At 45.4% G+C, this 18,397-nt stretch overlaps 1 protein-coding gene across 9 annotated transcripts in view; it reads left to right on the top strand.

Moving 5' to 3' along the window:
• scly (selenocysteine lyase) overlaps nucleotides 1-18,397 on the top strand; it is an 81,523-nt gene that overhangs the window by 57,416 nt on the left and 5,710 nt on the right. For 8 of the 9 annotated variants that reach the window (XM_072474833.1, XM_072474827.1, XM_072474832.1 and 5 more), the window contains 6 exons: nucleotides 4,799-4,926; nucleotides 6,959-7,120; nucleotides 11,606-11,712; nucleotides 12,546-12,582; nucleotides 15,959-16,042; nucleotides 18,123-18,225. In XM_072474833.1, the coding sequence (XP_072330934.1) occupies nucleotides 4,799-4,926; nucleotides 6,959-7,120; nucleotides 11,606-11,712; nucleotides 12,546-12,582; nucleotides 15,959-16,042; nucleotides 18,123-18,225 (621 nt within the window). The remainder of the gene's footprint in view (nucleotides 1-4,798; nucleotides 4,927-6,958; nucleotides 7,121-11,605; nucleotides 11,713-12,545; nucleotides 12,583-15,958; nucleotides 16,043-18,122; nucleotides 18,226-18,397) is intronic. The other variant, XM_072474831.1, reaches the window with a different exon arrangement.

The raw sequence follows: 18,397 nt of genomic DNA, 5'->3' as shown, positions 1-18,397 counted from the left end.
CCTCAGCACCCATCAGTGAGCTCAGCATCGTACTTGCGTACGCTCCACAGTCCACTCCTTCCACACCCTCAGGGAGACCCAGTATCCGAAGGTTCTTCCTTCGCGCTCCATTTTCTAGGGCTTCGATCCTTTCAGTACACTTTTTATGAAGTGCCTCGTGCGTCTGTGTCTTAACCGCCAGGCCCAGGATCTCGTCCTCAATATCTGTCACCTTCTGCTCCACCACACGGAGCTCTGTCTCCTGGGTCTTTAATGTCTCCTTGAGCCCCTCAATTGCCTGTAGCAACGGGGTCAGCACCTCCCTCTTCAGCAGCTCCACGCACCGTCTCACAATTTCATGCTCAGGCCCCCATGTCGCCTGCGCTTTCTCCGCCGCCATCTTGTACTTCTCTCTTTCTGACCCTTTGGTCGACGATTCCTCGCGCTGCAGCCGCCGCCGGTTTTTTCCTCCTTCGTTTGGGGGGACTCCCTTCTCACACGCCCCACACCGGGTTGCGTCGTCGAAAAATTCCCCGTTGAGGCTCTTAAAAGAGCCCGAAGGTCCGTCAGAGCTGGAGCCGCCGAAGCGTGCGGCTAGCTAGGCATCACCGCAACCGGAAGTCCCTTCAGTGGCCTTGATGAGGTCTTTTCACAGTTGTTCCCTCTGCTGCTAGAATTCACCTTTGATACAGGCCCTCAGGTCAGCTTGCAGCTTTAAGCTTGCCCTTCCCCCGCCTGCATGCTGGAAGAGGCCCTGTTTATCCTGTAGTTGCAGCCAAATCTTTCACTGTTTCTGCGTGTGTCTGGCAACCAAGAGACATACCCTTCCTGGGGGACACTGTCGGGGGAATATTGCCGCCTTCTTCCCACACCGGGAAATGTCAAACAAATGCCGTGGGGGCCCTGTAAAAGAGCCCAAAAGTCCGTTCCAAGCAGGAGCTGCCGAATATGCGACCTAGCTCTGCATAGCCGCACCCGGAAGAGGTCTTCACGTGCTTTTTGAACAACACCTCCTTAACTTGTTTAAAGGCTGCTCGCTGCCTGGCCATCTCATGGCTTAGGTCCTGGTAAATGTGAAGGACACTGTTATTCCACGTGCTGCTCTTAGCGCTCTTTGCCCACTGCAGCACCCGCTCCTTCTCCACAAACTTGTGGAACCTAATCACCATCGGAAGTCCGCCATCTTTGCTCCCGGGTCAGCTTCCCCTGCACCTTGCCTTTGTCCCTTCCTCTCCCATTTGCGCTGCTTTCTGCTCTCCTGCAGTTCCATGCAGCTCTACTCGCTCCTTAGCCCCCCGTGGCCGTCCTTTCAGCGCTTCACAGCCCCGCAAAACCGGGGAACCAGGTCCTCAAATCCCGCCGGAGTGAGAGCCCCCGAATATGCGTCTCACTCACTCATTGCCGCCATCGGTAGTCAAGTCAGGACTTCTTATTAGATATGTAACAATTCCAATCCTTTTTTAAAAAATATTTTTATTCTCCTTTTTCACATATTCTCCCAAATTTACATCCACCAACAATAATCAGTAACAAATATGTCAATCCCCATATCAATAACAACAATCCCATCCTCCCACCAAACCCAAAACATTAGCCCGCATGTTCACATAGACAAATGAATCAAGAGTCAAGAATTCCAACAGGTCCCCTGCCAGGGCACAAGGTGGAGACGTCGCTCTCCAACCCATCAGGATCTGCCTTCAGGCGATCAATGAGGCGACAACATCTGCCTCCGCGCCCGTTTCCAACCCTGGCTGGTCCGACACCCCGAATATGGCCCCCCCCCCCCCGGCGCAACGTTCACACACATCTTTTACTCCTTCAAAGAATCGGCTCATCCTCGCCCTCGTGAGGTGTGCTCTGTATACCACCTTTAGCTGTATCAGCCCCAACCTCGCGCACGAGGTGGAGGCGTTCACTCTCCGGAGCACCTCACACCAGAACCCCTCCTCCATATCCTCTCCCAACTCTTCCTCTCACTTTGCTTTGATCCCTTCCAGTGGTGCCTTCTCCTCTTCCAAAATAGTTCTGTAAACCGGCGACACTGCCCCCTTCTCCAGTCCCCCTGTCGTCAGCACCTCCTCCAGCAATGTGGAGGCCAGCTCCTCCGGGAAGTTCTCGATCTCCTTTCTTGCAAAATCTTGAACCTGCAAGTATCTGAACATTTCCCCCTGTTCCAGCTCATCCAGTCCTGCAAACCGACCCCTTAGTGCCTTAATCCCCTTCTCCTCCCAATTCCGAAATTTTCCATCCCACTTCCCTGGCTCAAATCTGTGGTTCCCCCGAATCGGCATTTCCCTTGACCCTGCCCCCAACCCAAAGTGTTGGCGAAACTGCCTCCAAATTCCCAATGAAGCTATTATTACTGGACTCCCTGAGTATTTCCCCAGGGCCATCGGGAGCGGCGCTGTTGCTAGTGCTTTCAATCCCGACCCCCTGCACAAACTCTCCTCCATTCTGACCCACTGGGAATCAACCCCTCTGACCCAGCTCCGCACCTTCTCCACATTCGCTGCCCAGTAGTAATACATCAGGTTCGGAAGACCCAAACCCCATGCCTGCCTTCACCTCTGTAGCAGCACCTTTCTCACTCTGGCCACCTTCCGTCCCCATATGAACAAAGTAATCATTCTCTCAATCTCTCTGAAAAAAGCCTTTGGCAGGAAAATCGGCAGGCATTGGAAAATAAACAAATCGCGGCAACACGTTCATTTTAACCGCCTGTACCCGACCCGCCAGTGACAGAGGGAAACCAACCCACCTTGCCAGATCAACTTTCACTCTCCCCACCAAACTAGAAATGTTGTACCTGCAGAGCCCCCCGCACTCCCGGGCAACCTGTACCCCAGGTACCTAAAGTGAGTCCCTGCCCTACGGAATGGCAGCCCACCCACCCCCGGCCGAGACACCACAAAATACTCACTCTTGTCTAGATTTAGTTTGTACCCCAAGAAAGACCCAACCACCCGAAGCAGCTCCAATATTCCCCCTATCGACACACACGGTTCCGACATGTATAACAGCAAGTCATCGGCATATAAGGACACCCTATGCTCTATCCCCCCCCCGCACTATTCCTTTCCATACTCCCGAACCTTTTAATGTGATGGCCAACGGCTCAATCGCGAGTGCAAACAGCAGGGGGGACTTAGGACATCCCTGCCTAGTCCCACGGTGGCGAGAAAAGTATCTCGAGCTGATGTTGTTTGTGCGGACTCTCTCCCTCGGCTCCTTGTATAGTAGCTTTATCCAGTTCACAAATCTTGGTCCAATCCCAAACCGCTCCAGAATTGCCATCAAGTATCCCCATTCTACCTGGTCAAACGCCGTCTCTGTGTCCAGTGCCACAGCTACCTGTTTCCTTCCCCTCCGCCGGTGCCATAACGACATTCAATACCCTTCTAACGTTTGAAAAGAGCTTTTGGACCTCCCTCTCACGAACCCCGTATGACCTTCACCTATCCCCTTCGGGAGGCACTCCTCAAGCCTACCCGCCAATACTTTTGCGTCCACATTCAAAAGTGATATGGGCCTATACGACCCACACTCCGTCGGGTCCTTATCTTTTTTTAGCAACAGGGAAATTGATGCCTGCCCCAAAGTTTGTGGCAATACCCCCTTCCCTATTGCCTCGTCAAACATCCCCACCATCAAGGGTGCCAGTTTATCCTTGAATTTTTTATAATATTCCACTGGAAACCCATCCGACCCTGCCACCTTCCCCGACTGCATCCTCCCAATCGCATCTTTTATCTCCTGCTCCACTATCGCTCCTTCTAATGTAGCCCTGTCCCCCTCCATGAACGTGGGGTACTCCAACCTATCTAGAAATTCCTCCATCTCCTGATCTCCCCCAGGTAGCTCTGACCTGTACAACCTCTCATAAAATTCCTCAAAATCCTTGTTAATCAGATCCGGAGCCACCACCAACTTCCCTGCCCTGTCCCTCACCTGAACAATTTCCCTCACTGCTGCCTCCTTCCGGAGCTGACCTGCTAACATACTTATCTCCATGCTCGTAAGCTGCACTCCTTGCTAGCCTCAGTTGGCACACCGCCTTCCTGGTAGATAGTCGGTCAAAGCTCGCCTGTAGTTCCTTCCGCTTTTCCAACTTCGCTGGGTCCCCATCTTCTGCATAACTCCTGTCTACCTCCAACATCTCATCTATTACCCTCTGTCGCTCCAACCTCTCCCCTTTGTCCACCCTGGCCTTAAACGAGATCACCTCACCCCTCACCACGCCTTTAGAGCCTCCCAGACAACTGCCTTCGACACCTCACCCGTACAGTTGAAACCTACATATTCCTCAATTACATTTTCAATTTTCTCACAGAATTCTTGGTCCTCCAAAAGTTCCACATCTAATTTCCACTCCGGCCTTTGCGCTACCCCCTTCTCCAGTACCATATCCATCCAATGCGGAGCATGATCTGATACTGCAATTGCCGAGTATTCCGACCCCTTAACCCCAGCCAGAAAAGCCTTGTAATAATTCCAATCCTGAATGATCTCACCGACTTCCCATCAGCTGAGAAGATCAGATTGAGAGTCTCAACCACATGTGGAGCTCAGGGTGCAGAAGCGTTTTGGGATTTTTGAGCACATTGTTAAGTGTGCAGTCTGTGGCCTGTTAAGCGTGCTTCGGTGGCCTGTACAGGAAAATACATTTCCTAGCAGGAGAAAAAGCAGCTGCTGAAAGGTAGTGAAAAATCTCCCAATTGGTTACAAATGGGGTGATTTTTGTAGTTTATACAAATTGCAAAACATTAAGGTTACAGGAGCCAATAAGTGAAAGGGCCATTATTTTTCTCCATTTCAGAAGTTACGTTTTTGCCTGTTTCCAAGGTAACCGGCTGCATCGAAGTAGATGATGTGATAGGTGCTGTCCGGCCAACCACCTGTCTTGTTTCTGTTATGCTCGCAAACAATGAGACAGGAGTTTTGATGGTAATTATGTTTTTATTTCAATCTCAAGAAGTGTGTGTCACTGACAAGGCTACCATTTTAATGCCTATAGTTGCCCTGAGAATGTGGTGGTGGCCCTTATTCTTGAACTGCTGAACGAGGATTGATTCTTGAACTGCTGAAAGAGTTTTGATGCAACAGTGGCTTGCTCAGCTACTTCAGAGAGCAGCTAAGAGTCAACCACATTGGTCTGGAACTGGTCGCATGTAGGCCAGACTGGGTAAGGATGGCAGGTTTCCTTCCCTGTGAATCAGTTGGGTTTTACAACAACCTGAAAGCTTCATGCAGGAAGGATACCTCCTGTTGCTTTTGAGGGGTGGGTGGATGTTCTTGCTCATGAGGGTGTTAAATCTTTGGAATTCATTCTCTACCCAGAGGGCTGTGGAGACTCTGCCATAGACCATGTTCAAGACAGAGATGGATACATTTTTACATATTAAAGACATCAAGGGATATGCGGGTAGTGCAGGCAACTGATATTGAGGGAGAAGATCAGCCATGAGTTGAATGCTGGAACAGGCTCGAGGGGCTGAATGGCCCACTGCCGCTTCTATTTAATTTGTTCATTTTCACTTTAACTGATACCTGCTGATTTTTATTTTCAGATTATGTTTAAAAATGAATTCAGGGTTCCAAACTACCATGGTGGGATTTGAACTCACTTTCCCTGGTTTACAAGTCCAGTAACATAATCACTACATTTTTATACACCAGTGTGGGATCTTTGTGTCTATTCGTATACCTGTAACGCCGTACCATATACCAAATAACAGAAATTCAAGACTGGGCTTCTTGGGTTAAAAGCAATTTGCAACTTATTTTGCCAGCTAGTAGTGTCTACTGGTAAGCTTCAATTTTCACACAAGTACAGAATTTAGGAAGGTCCGACTAGCCCTGCAGTAAGCTAGTTAGATGTATCGATTGTTTGTCCTTAGCAAATACAGACAAGTTGAATTGAATTTAAAATACAATTATAGTTCCAGGTAATTCAGCTCCAAATCAAAATGTACAGTACAAAAACGAAACAAAAGAAAATGGCGGTTTGCAAAGCTAGCAATAGGTTTCCGAAATTAGGTAAGAATAGAAACTCTTTAAAGCTTTAAAGTCTATCCCCTTTACGGCTGTGATTGGGTTTAAATAATTTACAATTCATTCAATTCGAGAAAATGTCTATCAAATTAAGAGATAAAAGATTTCTGTATTTTTCCATAGCGAAGAAAACCTTTCCCACCAATATTAGCACTATGGGGTGACATGTTGTTACCATGGACATGGAACTGGGATCTTAGCCCAGCTCTCTAACACAAAGGGTCTTTCTGCTAGTTTGGCCTTGTAGACTCTAGCAGTTTGCTTATCTGATCAATTCACAAGCATTCAGCTTTTCTTACTGTTATGGTTAATATATATTGATTTAGTTAATTATTCTTAATGATCTTTTATATAAACCTTTTATCTATAGCTAACTAAAAAAGATGATTTCTATCCCACAGTGTAAAAAAAATGCCCACTTTCTCACTGTTCTTGGAGTGCAGTTTCCAAGCTTTTACTGAGCTACTTGGCTCCATATCACCATGGAGCTTCACAGGCCGCAAATAAAATTTAAATCCATTTTTCTTTAACACCTTGCCATTTTTGAGTCAAAATAGAAATGTTCAGATTCATCCACCAATGAACCAACAATGCTAGATATGCTAACATATAAGAAATGAAAATGCAAATTGACATGAGTTAACAGTGCTTCATTGGCCAGATTGTCTGGTTTTCCTGGCTGCCCATAGCATTTATGTTATATTATAGACTTTCCACATTCTACTCCCAGCTGAGCTGAAAATTGATCTAATTCCATTTTGAGTAGTTAGATAACATTTGTGTTTACTGTAATGTGCGGCAGCCTATATTTGATACTGTTGTTGGAAGAAGTATCTCCATTTTATGTTCCAAAATGATATATATTGTACTTGCACCCTGACCAACAACACAATAACAAGTTTCAATGGAAATTGCTCGATTACAGCCAATTGCGGAGATGTGCCAGCGAGTGAAGGCTGTAAATCAGCAAAGATACGCAGAAATACCCAGGATTTTGCTGCACACAGATGCAGCGCAGGGAATCGGCAAACTGCGAGTAGACGTGCAGGATCTTGGTGTGGATTATCTCACAATCGTAGGACACAAGGTAAAATACTTCTCTGAGCCCAGGTGTATGCACTAGGCTGGCGAATTAGACTTGTGAACAAAACACAGAACCAGGAGTAAGCCTTTCCACCCCAGGAGCTTATTCTGCTACTCAGTCACTTCATGACTGATCTGTATCTTGACACGATATACCCTGAACACATAGGAACTCTTGCCCCTCCCTTTACACTATTACTATCCCAGTCTATATTCAGATAACTTTGTCGCTTTGACAAAGAGTCATCGGACTCGAAACGTTAGCTCTTTTCTCTCCCTACAGATGCTGCCAGACTTGCAGAGATTTTCCAGCATTTTGTCTTTCGTTTCAGATAACTAAAGTCCCCCGTGATAACTACTCCATAATTCTTACATCTCTCTGTAATTTCCTTGTAAATTTCTTCCTCTATGTCTTTCCCATTAGTTAGCAGCCTATAGACTACACCGAGAAATGTTTTCATACCTTTTTTTTGTTCCTCGGCTCTAGCCAAATAGATTCTGTCCCTGTCCCTCTGGGACTTCCCCTCTCTCCAGCATTGCAATGTTCTCCTTGATCAATATTGCCACTCCCACTCCTTTCCTTCCCTATATTTCCAGAACACCTTGTATCCAGGAATATTTAGTACCCAATTCTGCCCTCTTTTGGCCAGGCCACATATTCCCACATGGCTATCTGCTTTTACAACTCATTAATCTTATTTCCCGCACTATAAGCATTCACGTACATGTACGGTAACCCTAATTTAGACAATATTAATTCCCCTATTATGCTGAAACCATCTAATGCCTATTTCCTGCTCAAGTACTATCTGCCTTTCCTAATATTCTTTGCACTTGGAAATCTCTCTCGAGTGTTACCTCCTGCTTCCATAACCAGTGCCCAGTTAGTTTAAACCCTCACCAAATTCCACGAGCAAATTACCCTGCATGGAAATTGGTCGCAGCTCTGTTTAGGTGCAACCTGTCCAGCTTGTTCTGATCCTATCTTCGTCAGACTGATCCCAATGTCCCAATACTCTAAAGCCCTTCTCCCTATCCCATCTGTCCAGCCATGAATCAATCTGCTCTATCCTATATCTATATTCGCTTTGGCACAGTACCAGGAGTAATCCAGAGATTACTACTTTTGAGGTCCTGCTTGCTAATTTCTTACCTAACTCGATTTTGACTGCTGGACTGCATCTCTCTTTCCACCTATGTTGTTGTTACTGATATGGACCACACCACTGGCTATTCACCCTCCTTCCTCAGTATTCTGCAGGTGCTAGTGATGTCCTTGACTCTGGCACCAGGAAGACAACATATCCTCCTAGATTAATGTTTGCAGCCGCAGAAATGGCAGTCTATACTCCTAACTATCCTATCTCCAATCACTATTGCTCTTCTGTTCACCTTTCTGCCCCCCTGTGGAGCTGAGCCAGCTGTGGTGTCATAGATTTAGGTTGCAGTCCTAGATGGACCGTGACTTCCTCAGTATACTGGTTGGAGAGTAATATGCACTCAGGGGACGTGCCTATTTCTTTTTGACGACCTGGTGGTCACCCATTCCATTTCTCTCGTATACCCTTAGGTTGCGGGGTGACCACATCTACAAACCTGCCATCCACAAAGCTCTCAACCTCACAGATGCGTTGCAGCGGTGCCAGCTGCTGCTCAAGCCCCGAAACCCGTAGTTAAACCTGCAGCAGCCAATGACACGTCCTGCACATGTAGTTATACTGAACACAGGAATGGTGGCACAGTAGTTAGCATTGCTGCCTCGCGGCGCCGAGGTCCCAGGCTCGATCCCGGCTCTGGGTCACTGTCCGTGTAGCATTTGCATATTCGCCCCCACAACCCAAAGATGTGGGCAGCACGGTAGCATTGTGGATAGCACAATTGCTTCACAGCTCCAGTGTCCCAGGTTCGATTCCCGGCTTGGGTCACTGTCTGTGTGGAGTCTGCACATTCTCCCCGTGTCTGCGTGGGTTTCCTCCGGGTGCTCCGGTTTCCTCCCACAGTCCAAAGATGTGCAGGGTAGGTGGATTGGCCATGCTAAATTGCCCTTAGTGTCCAAAATTGCCCTTAGTGTTGGGTGGGGCTACTGTGTTATGGGGATAGGATGGAGGTGTGGACCTTGGTAGGGTGCTCTTTCCAAGAGCCGGTGCAGACTCGATGGGCCGAATGGCCTCCTTCTGCACTGTAATTTCTATGATAATCTATGATGTGCAGGGTAGGTGGATTGGCCATGCTAAATTACCCCTTAATTGGAAACAATGAATTGGGTATGCTAAGTTTATTTTACAGGGCAGAGGAGATGTCCTGGTGCTCCATCATGAAATATGATGTGCACTTCAGGAGTCGGGGCTAAATTATCATTCCTCTATCTATCTATATCTATATCTGTGTAGTCTATATCTATCACTAGCTACTCTGTTCCTTTCTCCTGTTGTCACTTAAATATAGGAAAGTTAATTGAAAGGCTTTATGATTAAAAACATTTTTTTTTAAATTTCTCAGCTCCTTAGACATACTTCCTAACTTTGGAGAAAGGGAAACAAATCTACAATCCAAGCCAATCAGCTTTCCGCTGATGTTGCAGTTCGGTTTTCTTCCCATCACTAAGGCTCCTTAGACAGCACCTTCCAAACCAGCTATTATCTAGAAGCACAAAGACAGCAAACACATTGGAACGCCACCACCTGGAAGTTCCCTTCCAAGCCACTCAACATCCTGACTTGGAAATGTATCATTGCTTGTTGTTGCTGGGTCAAATTCCTGCCACTCCCTCCCAGACAGCACTGTGGATGTACCCACACTCCGTGAACTGCAGTGGTTCACCAAGGGTATATGTGGAGCAGTGGGTACAAGAGATTGTGGGAGGTTTGGGGGAATGCAGTTGCCTCGAGTGGGGGCCACCATGCTCGCGGATAGGTTAGTTAATGGGAGCGAAGTGAGGGATAGATTTGGTATGGGGGGTGGTGGTTTTCTTTGTTAGGGATGGGGGGGGGGAGGAATGGGTTGCTGACTTGGATGGAGTTGGTGTGGCGCAGTTGCTTATGGGGATGTCGGCAGACATCTTGGGGAGGCCCTAGGGGGGCACAGAGCGGGGACCTGGGGTAGCTGGTTAAAGCGGAGATATGGCTGACAGGAGGTGGGAAGGGGCAGGGGCCGGGGCCCACTCCCCCACCGACCCGGCTGATGTCATGGAATGTTTGGGGATTAAATAGGCCGGTTAAGAGGTTGCAGGTGTTCACGCATTTGAGGAGTCTCAGGTCGGACGTTGTATTTTTGCAAGAGACTCATTTGAAGGTGGTGGATCAAAAGAAGCTGAGGAAGTGATGTGAGGGACAGGTGTTTCATTTGAGGCTGGATATGAAGATGAGGGGGGTGGCGGTGCTGGACCAAACTGGGTTCGTGAAGGGGAGGCAGCTATCGGCCATTGTTCGGAGGCTATTGAATGTGATAATGCTACCCTTTATGGGCCGGAAATGGAGGTGATTGTGTCTGAACGTGGAGAAGGTGTTTGACCGTGTGGAGTGGCCATACTTATTCGAGGTGCTGGGGCAGTTCGGTTTGGGCAAGGGTTTGTTGACTGGGTGAGATTGCTGTGTAGGGCTCCTGAGGCATGTGTGCGTACCAGTAGTGTCAATTTGGAGTATTTTGAGTTGCACTGTGGGATGAGGCAGGGTTGCCCTCTCTCTCTCTCTCCTTTGCTCTCTGCCCTAACGATTGAACCGTTGGCAATGGCACTTATGGCCTCGAGGGGGTGGCAGGGCATCGGGGGTGGGTGAGCTGGGCACCGAGTCTCTTTATAAACTGTTGATCTCTTGTTATATATTGTGAATCCGGTTGAAAGTTTTGACAGGATTATGGGAATCTTTGGGGGGGGGGGCGGGGTCAGTCTTTTGGGGTATAAGCTCAATATGGGGAAAAGTGAGGTATTCCTGATCAACAGTCGGGGGTAAGGGGAGAGAGTGGAGTTTAAGGAGGGTGCCGTTTCCGTTGGTAGGGGCTTTTGTCATCTTGGGATCCATGTGGCACAGAGCTGGATCCGGCTGCCCACGTTGAATCTGGCAAAGCTGGTGGAGTGAATGAAGGACAACTTTAGGAGGTGGGATGTGTTGCCTTTGTCGTTGGCTGGATGCGTCCAGACAGTAATGATGGCGGTGTTGCCGAAGTTTTTGTTCGTGTCTGAGTCTCTCAATTTCCGTGCCCAAGTCTTTCTTTTCGTAGGATGAATCAGATGATACTGGGGTTCGTGTGGGCAGGTAAAGTTCCCCAGACCAGGCAGGTGTTTTGGGAAAGTGGGGGGGGGAGCTGGCGCTGCTGAATCTGCAGAATTATAATTGGGCGGCGATCTTAGCTATGGTTCGGAAGTGGGCGGAGGTGCAACTCAGTGGTCTCAAGTTTATTGAAATTTAGAAAGGAAACAAAGTATAATGACCATGAAAATGACGAGCTTGTGCTACTCGATTTCAGAACCTTTGTATTTCTGTCACCCACACAGTTCTATGGCCCACGGATTGGAGCTCTGTATGCAAGAGGGCCAGGCACGAGCTCACCTGTATACCCAATGTTCTTTGGTGGAGGCCAAGAAAGGAAATTCAGGCCAGGGTAAGTTATCTGTAAAATGCAGAAGAAATAACTTCTCTTTTACCCTTGAATGATGATTACCACTGAGTTTAACATTGCATTTCTGATCAAATAAGATCTATAGCTTCAATATCAAGCTCGTTGGGGGTTATGGAGTGAAAGCGATGACTAACAGTGATCGGGTTCCACTGACCTGACAATCTAAGTAACATGTTTACGATTAAAAGTTTTAATTAGGTAAATAGAAAATCTTGCAACTGGTGGAGGAGTCCAGAACACACAGGCATAACCTTAAGACTAGCGCTCGGAAAGTCAGGGATGAAGTCCAAATCCACCTTTTGACAAAAGGGTCATGGAGTTCAGGAACTCGCCTTCAAAAAGCTGTTGAGACCAGGGGTCAATTGAAAATTTCAAAACAGAACAGCCATGGCCTAGTTTAATTAGGGAATAGGCTTGAGGAGCTGAGTGAGCAACTGGTGTACCAAGGAACAAAGAGGAACACATTTCAGTCTTCAACTGTGATGGACCCCTTTTAATACTTATTATAGTGTGGAGAACATAGTTTAAGTGCGTCATTGCCAGATCAAAAACAAATAGTAGTGAATGAGCTATCCGGTTTTATGCTCCATTTAAGTCAATTGAATACAAGTCACGTGAGGTCTAAATTGGACAACTAATTCATTGTTGCCCATTTCTCGTCCAATGATTTAACTTCAAAATTGCCCCCACTGTCTTAATAAAACGAGCTGTCTGATCCCCTATAGGTGACTTTTCAGTTAAGTTAGGTTTTAGTGAATGTATAATTTGTAAATCTAATATTTAACCACCCTGTTTGTATTGCCATCTCTTTCCAGTACAGAAAACACACCAATGATCGCAGGACTTGGAAAGGTAATAAAACATCATCCTCATCTTCACCAGATGATATAGAACAGGCATCCAACTGTGTAACTTAGCAAGATTTTTCCAAAACAGCCTTCTCTACAGCTCCCATTCTGCATGCTAAATCTTACCCCTGTCAAGATAAGCTAATCCCTTGCAGGCATTCTGAAACTGGCAGCAGTTATCTTTTCTGGTTCTACGTGTGTCTATAGTCACCTCGCCAATACTTCGAGACACAGCAAGTTTCTCACTCTCCTTTTCAAAATGCAGTCATATATTTGAACCACTGGGGGCGGCGAGGTAGCGCTGTGGTTAGCACTGGTACATCACGGCGCCGAGGACCCGGGTTCAATCCCGGACCCGGGTCACTGTCCGTGTGGAGTTTGCACAGTCTCCCCATGTCTGCGTGGGTCTCACCCGCACAACTGAAAGATGTGCAGGTAGATGGATTGGCCACGCTAAATTGCCCCTTAATTGGAAAAAAATAATTGGATACTCTAAATTTAAAAAAAATATATTGAAATGTATTTGAACCACTGAACGTGGGATGGAAATCAAAAGCGTTGCTGATCCTTTGGGAAGTATGGTGAGCTATGTGCGGTATTATGTAAAGTCCTGGTCACTCTATCAAGACAAAACAAGCAATGTAAAGGATTGAGAGAGGGTTGAAGGATTTTGAATCATGAGCACTGATGAAACAAAATCTTTCTCCAACCAAAGAAGAATATGAGGAATTCCAAGGTCTAGATTCATGAAAAGAATTGATGGACTGCAGGGATATTTTGTGTGAAAACAGAATAGGAGGAGATAAAGTCATAGCTAAAGGAGCTGTGAGTTAAATCAAACTTACATTTGTCAGTTTGTGAATGGACTGAAGCCACAGGGACTGGGAATGGAAATGAGGAGAATCGGATCAACTTTGGAATCAACAGAGAAAAATGATGTGAGTTTAGAATAAGAGAACAGTCAGATCAACTTCTAACACAATCTGAGTGACAGTGAGTTGGATGGACTGAACCACTTTTCTTATTGAATTGTAGAATTTTGCAACACAGAAGGGCACTATTCAGCCCATCGTGCTTTTGCCAGCTTTTTGAAAGAGCCATCCAATTATCCCACTTCCCTGTTCTTCCCTTTCGCTCCACAATTTCTTCAATTACTGACTCAATTCCCTTTTAAAAGTTAGTGTTGAGTCTACTTCCACCGCCCTTTCAGGCAGTGCGTTCCAGATCCTAACTTGTTGAATGTGTTAGGGCAGCACGGTAGCATTGTGGATAGCACAGCTCCAGGGTCCCAGGTTCGATTCCGGCTTGGGTCTCTGTCTGTGTCTACGTGGGTTTCCTCCGGGTGCTCTGGTTTCTTCCCACAGTCCAAAGATGTGCAGGTTAGGTGGATTGGCCATGCTAAATTGTCTCTTAGTGTCCAAAATTGCCCTTAGTGTTGGGTGGGGTTACTGGGTTATGGGGATAGGGTGTTGACCTTGGGTAGGGTGCTCTTCCAAGAGCCGGTGCAGACTCGATGGGCCAAATGGCCTCCTTCTGCATGTAAATTCTATGTAAATCTATGTATGAATAATTTTCTTTTCCTCATGTCATCTTTGGCTGATATGCCAATCAGCTTAAAATGATGTCCTCTGCTTACTTTTCCTTCCACCACTGAACTAGTTTCTCATTTATTCTCAAACGCCTCCCAAGATTTTGAAGACCTTAATCTTCCCTTAAGCTTCTCTATTTCAAGGGGAACAACCGCAGTTCTCTGGTTTCCCCATATAGCTGAAGTCTGTCATCCCTGGTGTCAGTTTGGTAAATCTCCTCTGCACCCAATGCAAGGCAGTAACATCCTTCCTGAAACACACTGCTCAGAATTTGACACACTACTCTAGTTGGAACCTAACCGGTGTGTTATAAAGATTTAGTGTTGCTTTCTTACTTTTGTACTCTGACCCTATTTATAAAGCTAAAGATGCCTGTCTATGTGCTCTGAAGTCTGCTACTACCCTTCTTACTACATTTCCGATTTTTGTATCATCTACAGATTTTGAAATTATGCCCTGTATACACAAGGCCAGGTCAATAAGGTATAATTGAAAGAAGTAGTAGTCCCAACACTTACCCCGGAAGTACCATTGTATACTACCCTCCAGTCTGAAAAACATCACCACTACTCTCAACTTTTTGTCCCTTTGCCAATTTTGTATACTGTTACGACTCCCTGAGCTAGTGCGCGGCCAATTCCAGCCCCACTTGACCCAGAGTCGCAAGTTGAAATTAACTTTATTTTTAAAAGTACCGGAGGCCTGTGACTGCCCAATAACTACAACCTCCAGGTTTATAAATTTAAACACAATTAACTTTTTATTATTATCAGATACTATAATTAAATAGGAATCAAATACAACTGGTTAATTGTTATCTAATCTCTTACCCCCCCCCCCATTTTAACTTGTCCCACCCTCTATGCATTAACACCCCCACACACACGAGAAAGAGGGGTGTAAAATAATGATGAAAATAAAAGAATAGGAGTCTTTGTTTCTTTTTCAGTCTAGACTTTCAGATGGATGTTATCTTTTCGTTCAGCTTGTAATGGTTTTCACTGTAGACTCACAGAAATAGCAGGTAACCAGCATTCGAGAGAGAGGCGGCAGCTTTTTTCACGGTCTAGAAGCTTCTGCCTTCAGACAGTAGACAGCAGAGAGAGAGTTACTTCCATCTTGAGAGTCCAGTGGCTTCTCCCCTGTTCTGTCCAAAAGCCTCATCTGACAGGAACCAATCACTGTCAGTTGCTGGGCAGAATACTGTCCCTGGCTAATCCATTGGCCACCAGCCAACCAATCAAAACAAACCCCTCCAATCTCTTGGGTGCCATAAAGTCTGGGTTCTTCTTTCCAAAATACAACTTTATAACAGTGTACTAATTTGACACTTGGATTTCTTTACTTCCTCTGCTCGCCTTAAAGGTATGTCTCCATTAACAATCCATGGACCAAAATTGATAAAGACAAAATTAAACAAATTGGGACTTTGGGAATCCACAGGAAGGGCCTTACAATACATATAGCCACGGTCCTTTCGATCCCATGGATTTCAGTTGTTCTAACAAATCTATAATTTTTGGGGTCAAACACCATGTTTAGATAACCACATTACTCCCATCCACCCCTCCATTTCTTCATCAAAGAATATGATCTTAAATATACCAGATTCTGTACATGACACATTGAGTATCCTGCTGAATAAGTGGGAACTCTGCATTGTATACTGAGTAAATTTAAACTGGTATACAGCAAATCCTTACTCTAACTATCCCTTGTTTATTTAGCAAAATAAAATAACAGTTATTGACTGATGGACTTCAACTGCATTTTATTGACTTTTTCCCTCAGGCCGCTGAACTGGTGGTCAGGGAGCTGGAGGTATATGCCAGTCACATGCAAGAAGTGAGGGATTACCTGGAAGAGAAACTGTTGGTATGTGTGATTGGTTAGTAGTCATTAAATTATATTTTAGGGTAGAGTGTAGGCATGGCATATTGTGAGAGCGAGGTGACTTTGGACCAATGGTACCCAATAATAGAGGTTTTCTTCACCATATCCCTGGGACTGTTGAAATCCAATTGATAAAGGATTGATTCCAATAATTAGTCAACAGCTCCATTATTGCTTCATGCGACAACCAGGGCAGTGAAAAAGGTGAACTAAACGATCCTTGGTCTATCCTCGTCCAGCAATTTCCACATTCCTATGAAATGAAGACACCACAAAACATTTGCGGTGACATTTTACATGTGAGTTCTGGCATAAAGTAATAAACTTTTTTGCCAGAGGGTGATGGGAGTCTGGAACTCACTGTGGAGGCAGAAGCCCTCATAACATATTAAAAGTATTTAGATGTGCGCTTACAATGCCAAGACATACGAGGCTATGTGCCAAGTACTGGAAAATGGGATTAGATTAGTTAGGTGGTTGTTTTTGACCGGCAAAGACACAATAGGCTGAAGGGCCCATTCTGTGCTGTAGACCTCTATGACTACTCAAGAATGTAATGACTGTGGTGAAATTGAAAAAAATAGCATAGGTGCCCAGATGGTTTTGTGTGTAAAGTACCACTTAATTCAGCACTAAATTATAACAGACCACTTAAATGTTTTCCTACTTCGAATCCTCTGCTGAATGAACTGGTCACAGTTGAGGTGCTGCAGCTAGGTTAGGAAGGAAAACTGGAGGTAATATTACCCAGGATTCCCTTTTTATACAATGAATGCAAATGCAAAATTGCACTTGGGTTAACTGCAGTAGAGGATAAAGCTAGGGCATGACTGGTTAAGTAGTCTGATGACAACTCTGACGGCTTGCGGCTAGAAAGCTTCCACTTAAGGTGAGATTCAGAGCAACTGTTATCACCCTGGAATGTTATCCAGCTAGAGTAGGTACCAGTGGAAGAGGAGTGAAGAAAACGTACAAAATTACCCGAGTAGGTAAAATTTCCGTAATGTGTTAGGTTGTATAATGCGTGTTGTAGAACTGAGAGTTAATGTTTAGAGGGGTTTAAGTGTACTCTGACATGGACCGTTAGCATGCAGGTACAGAAAGCAAAGTAGGAAGGCAAATGCCATATTTGCTTTTATTACAAGGTGATGGCAGTGTCAAGAACAAATAAGTCTTGCTACAGTTGTACAAGGCTTTGGTGAGACCACTCATGGTGTCCTGTACACAGGTTTCCTATCCTGGTCTCCATGTTTAAGGATGGATATACCGGCATTGGAGGTGGAACAGCAAAAGTTTATTCGCTTAGTTTGTGGGATGAGAGTGTTGGCCTGTGATTAGAAGCTGAGTAAATCGGGTCGATACTCTCCAGAGTTTTGAAGAATGAGAGGTGATCTCATTGAAACATTCAAGATTCTGAAGGGGTTTGACAGGGTAGATCCTGAAGGGTAATTTCTCCTAACTGGGGAATTCTAGAACACTGGACAAAGCGTGAGAGTAAGGAGGTCAAACATTTAAGATTGACATGAGGAGACATTTCTTGGGTGAGACAGACAAATTTTGATCTGTCAGGGAATTGAAAGAAATGGGAAGGGCTGGAAAGTGCACTGTCGGCAGAACATCAGCGTGATCGTATTGAATGTTCGAGGGGCCATGTGATCTACTCCTATTTTTTACATTCTTATGTTTTCTCATGGCAGCATTGCTGAATTGTTATAGTTGGATAGAGAGGCAAAGATGGTCAATGAAATTAAATGGCAAAATTCAGGGCACACTGGCAGACTTTGAAAATAAACAGGTTGTCATTGTCTGCTCTGGCCACTACTTCGTTACTTTCAGAGTTGCCAGGGTGTGCATACACTAGGATACAGGTTACAACAGAAAGAGTTTAGTCCACTAAAATGTGTGCATTTGGAGGTATGTAAGAAGTGGTTTCATCAGAGAAGGTTGACTCAGCATTGTTATTGAATCTACTATGCATGTTGTTGCTCTGTATTACATGATGGATGAGTAAATTTTATACATCCAAGAAACTAATTTTATCTTTTTTCTATTCTTGTTGCAGGCTGCCTTTGGGAAGAACAGACTTCATTTCAACAGCCACTTTAAGGGCTCAGACAAGTTACCAAACACCTGCAATATGTCCATTCTAGGGCCTAACCTGCAAGGTACTGGCAAAACTATTGTCTTAATCTCAATGTGATGAATGTAGGCAATTGTTATATATTATATTGGTTGCAGTAATGTTATTTAAAACTGTGGTTTAAGATGCACACAGCCAGAATGTCTGCTCAAGCTGTGATTAGGTGCTTGTAAAAGTGGGTAATCATTGGTTTTAAC

The sequence above is a fragment of the Scyliorhinus torazame genome, chromosome 14, assembly GCF_047496885.1.
Source record: "Scyliorhinus torazame isolate Kashiwa2021f chromosome 14, sScyTor2.1, whole genome shotgun sequence".
Classification (NCBI taxonomy): Eukaryota; Metazoa; Chordata; class Chondrichthyes; order Carcharhiniformes; family Scyliorhinidae; genus Scyliorhinus; species Scyliorhinus torazame.
The sequence above is the reverse complement of the archived record's forward strand: the minus strand, read 5'-3'. Positions and strand labels throughout refer to the sequence as shown.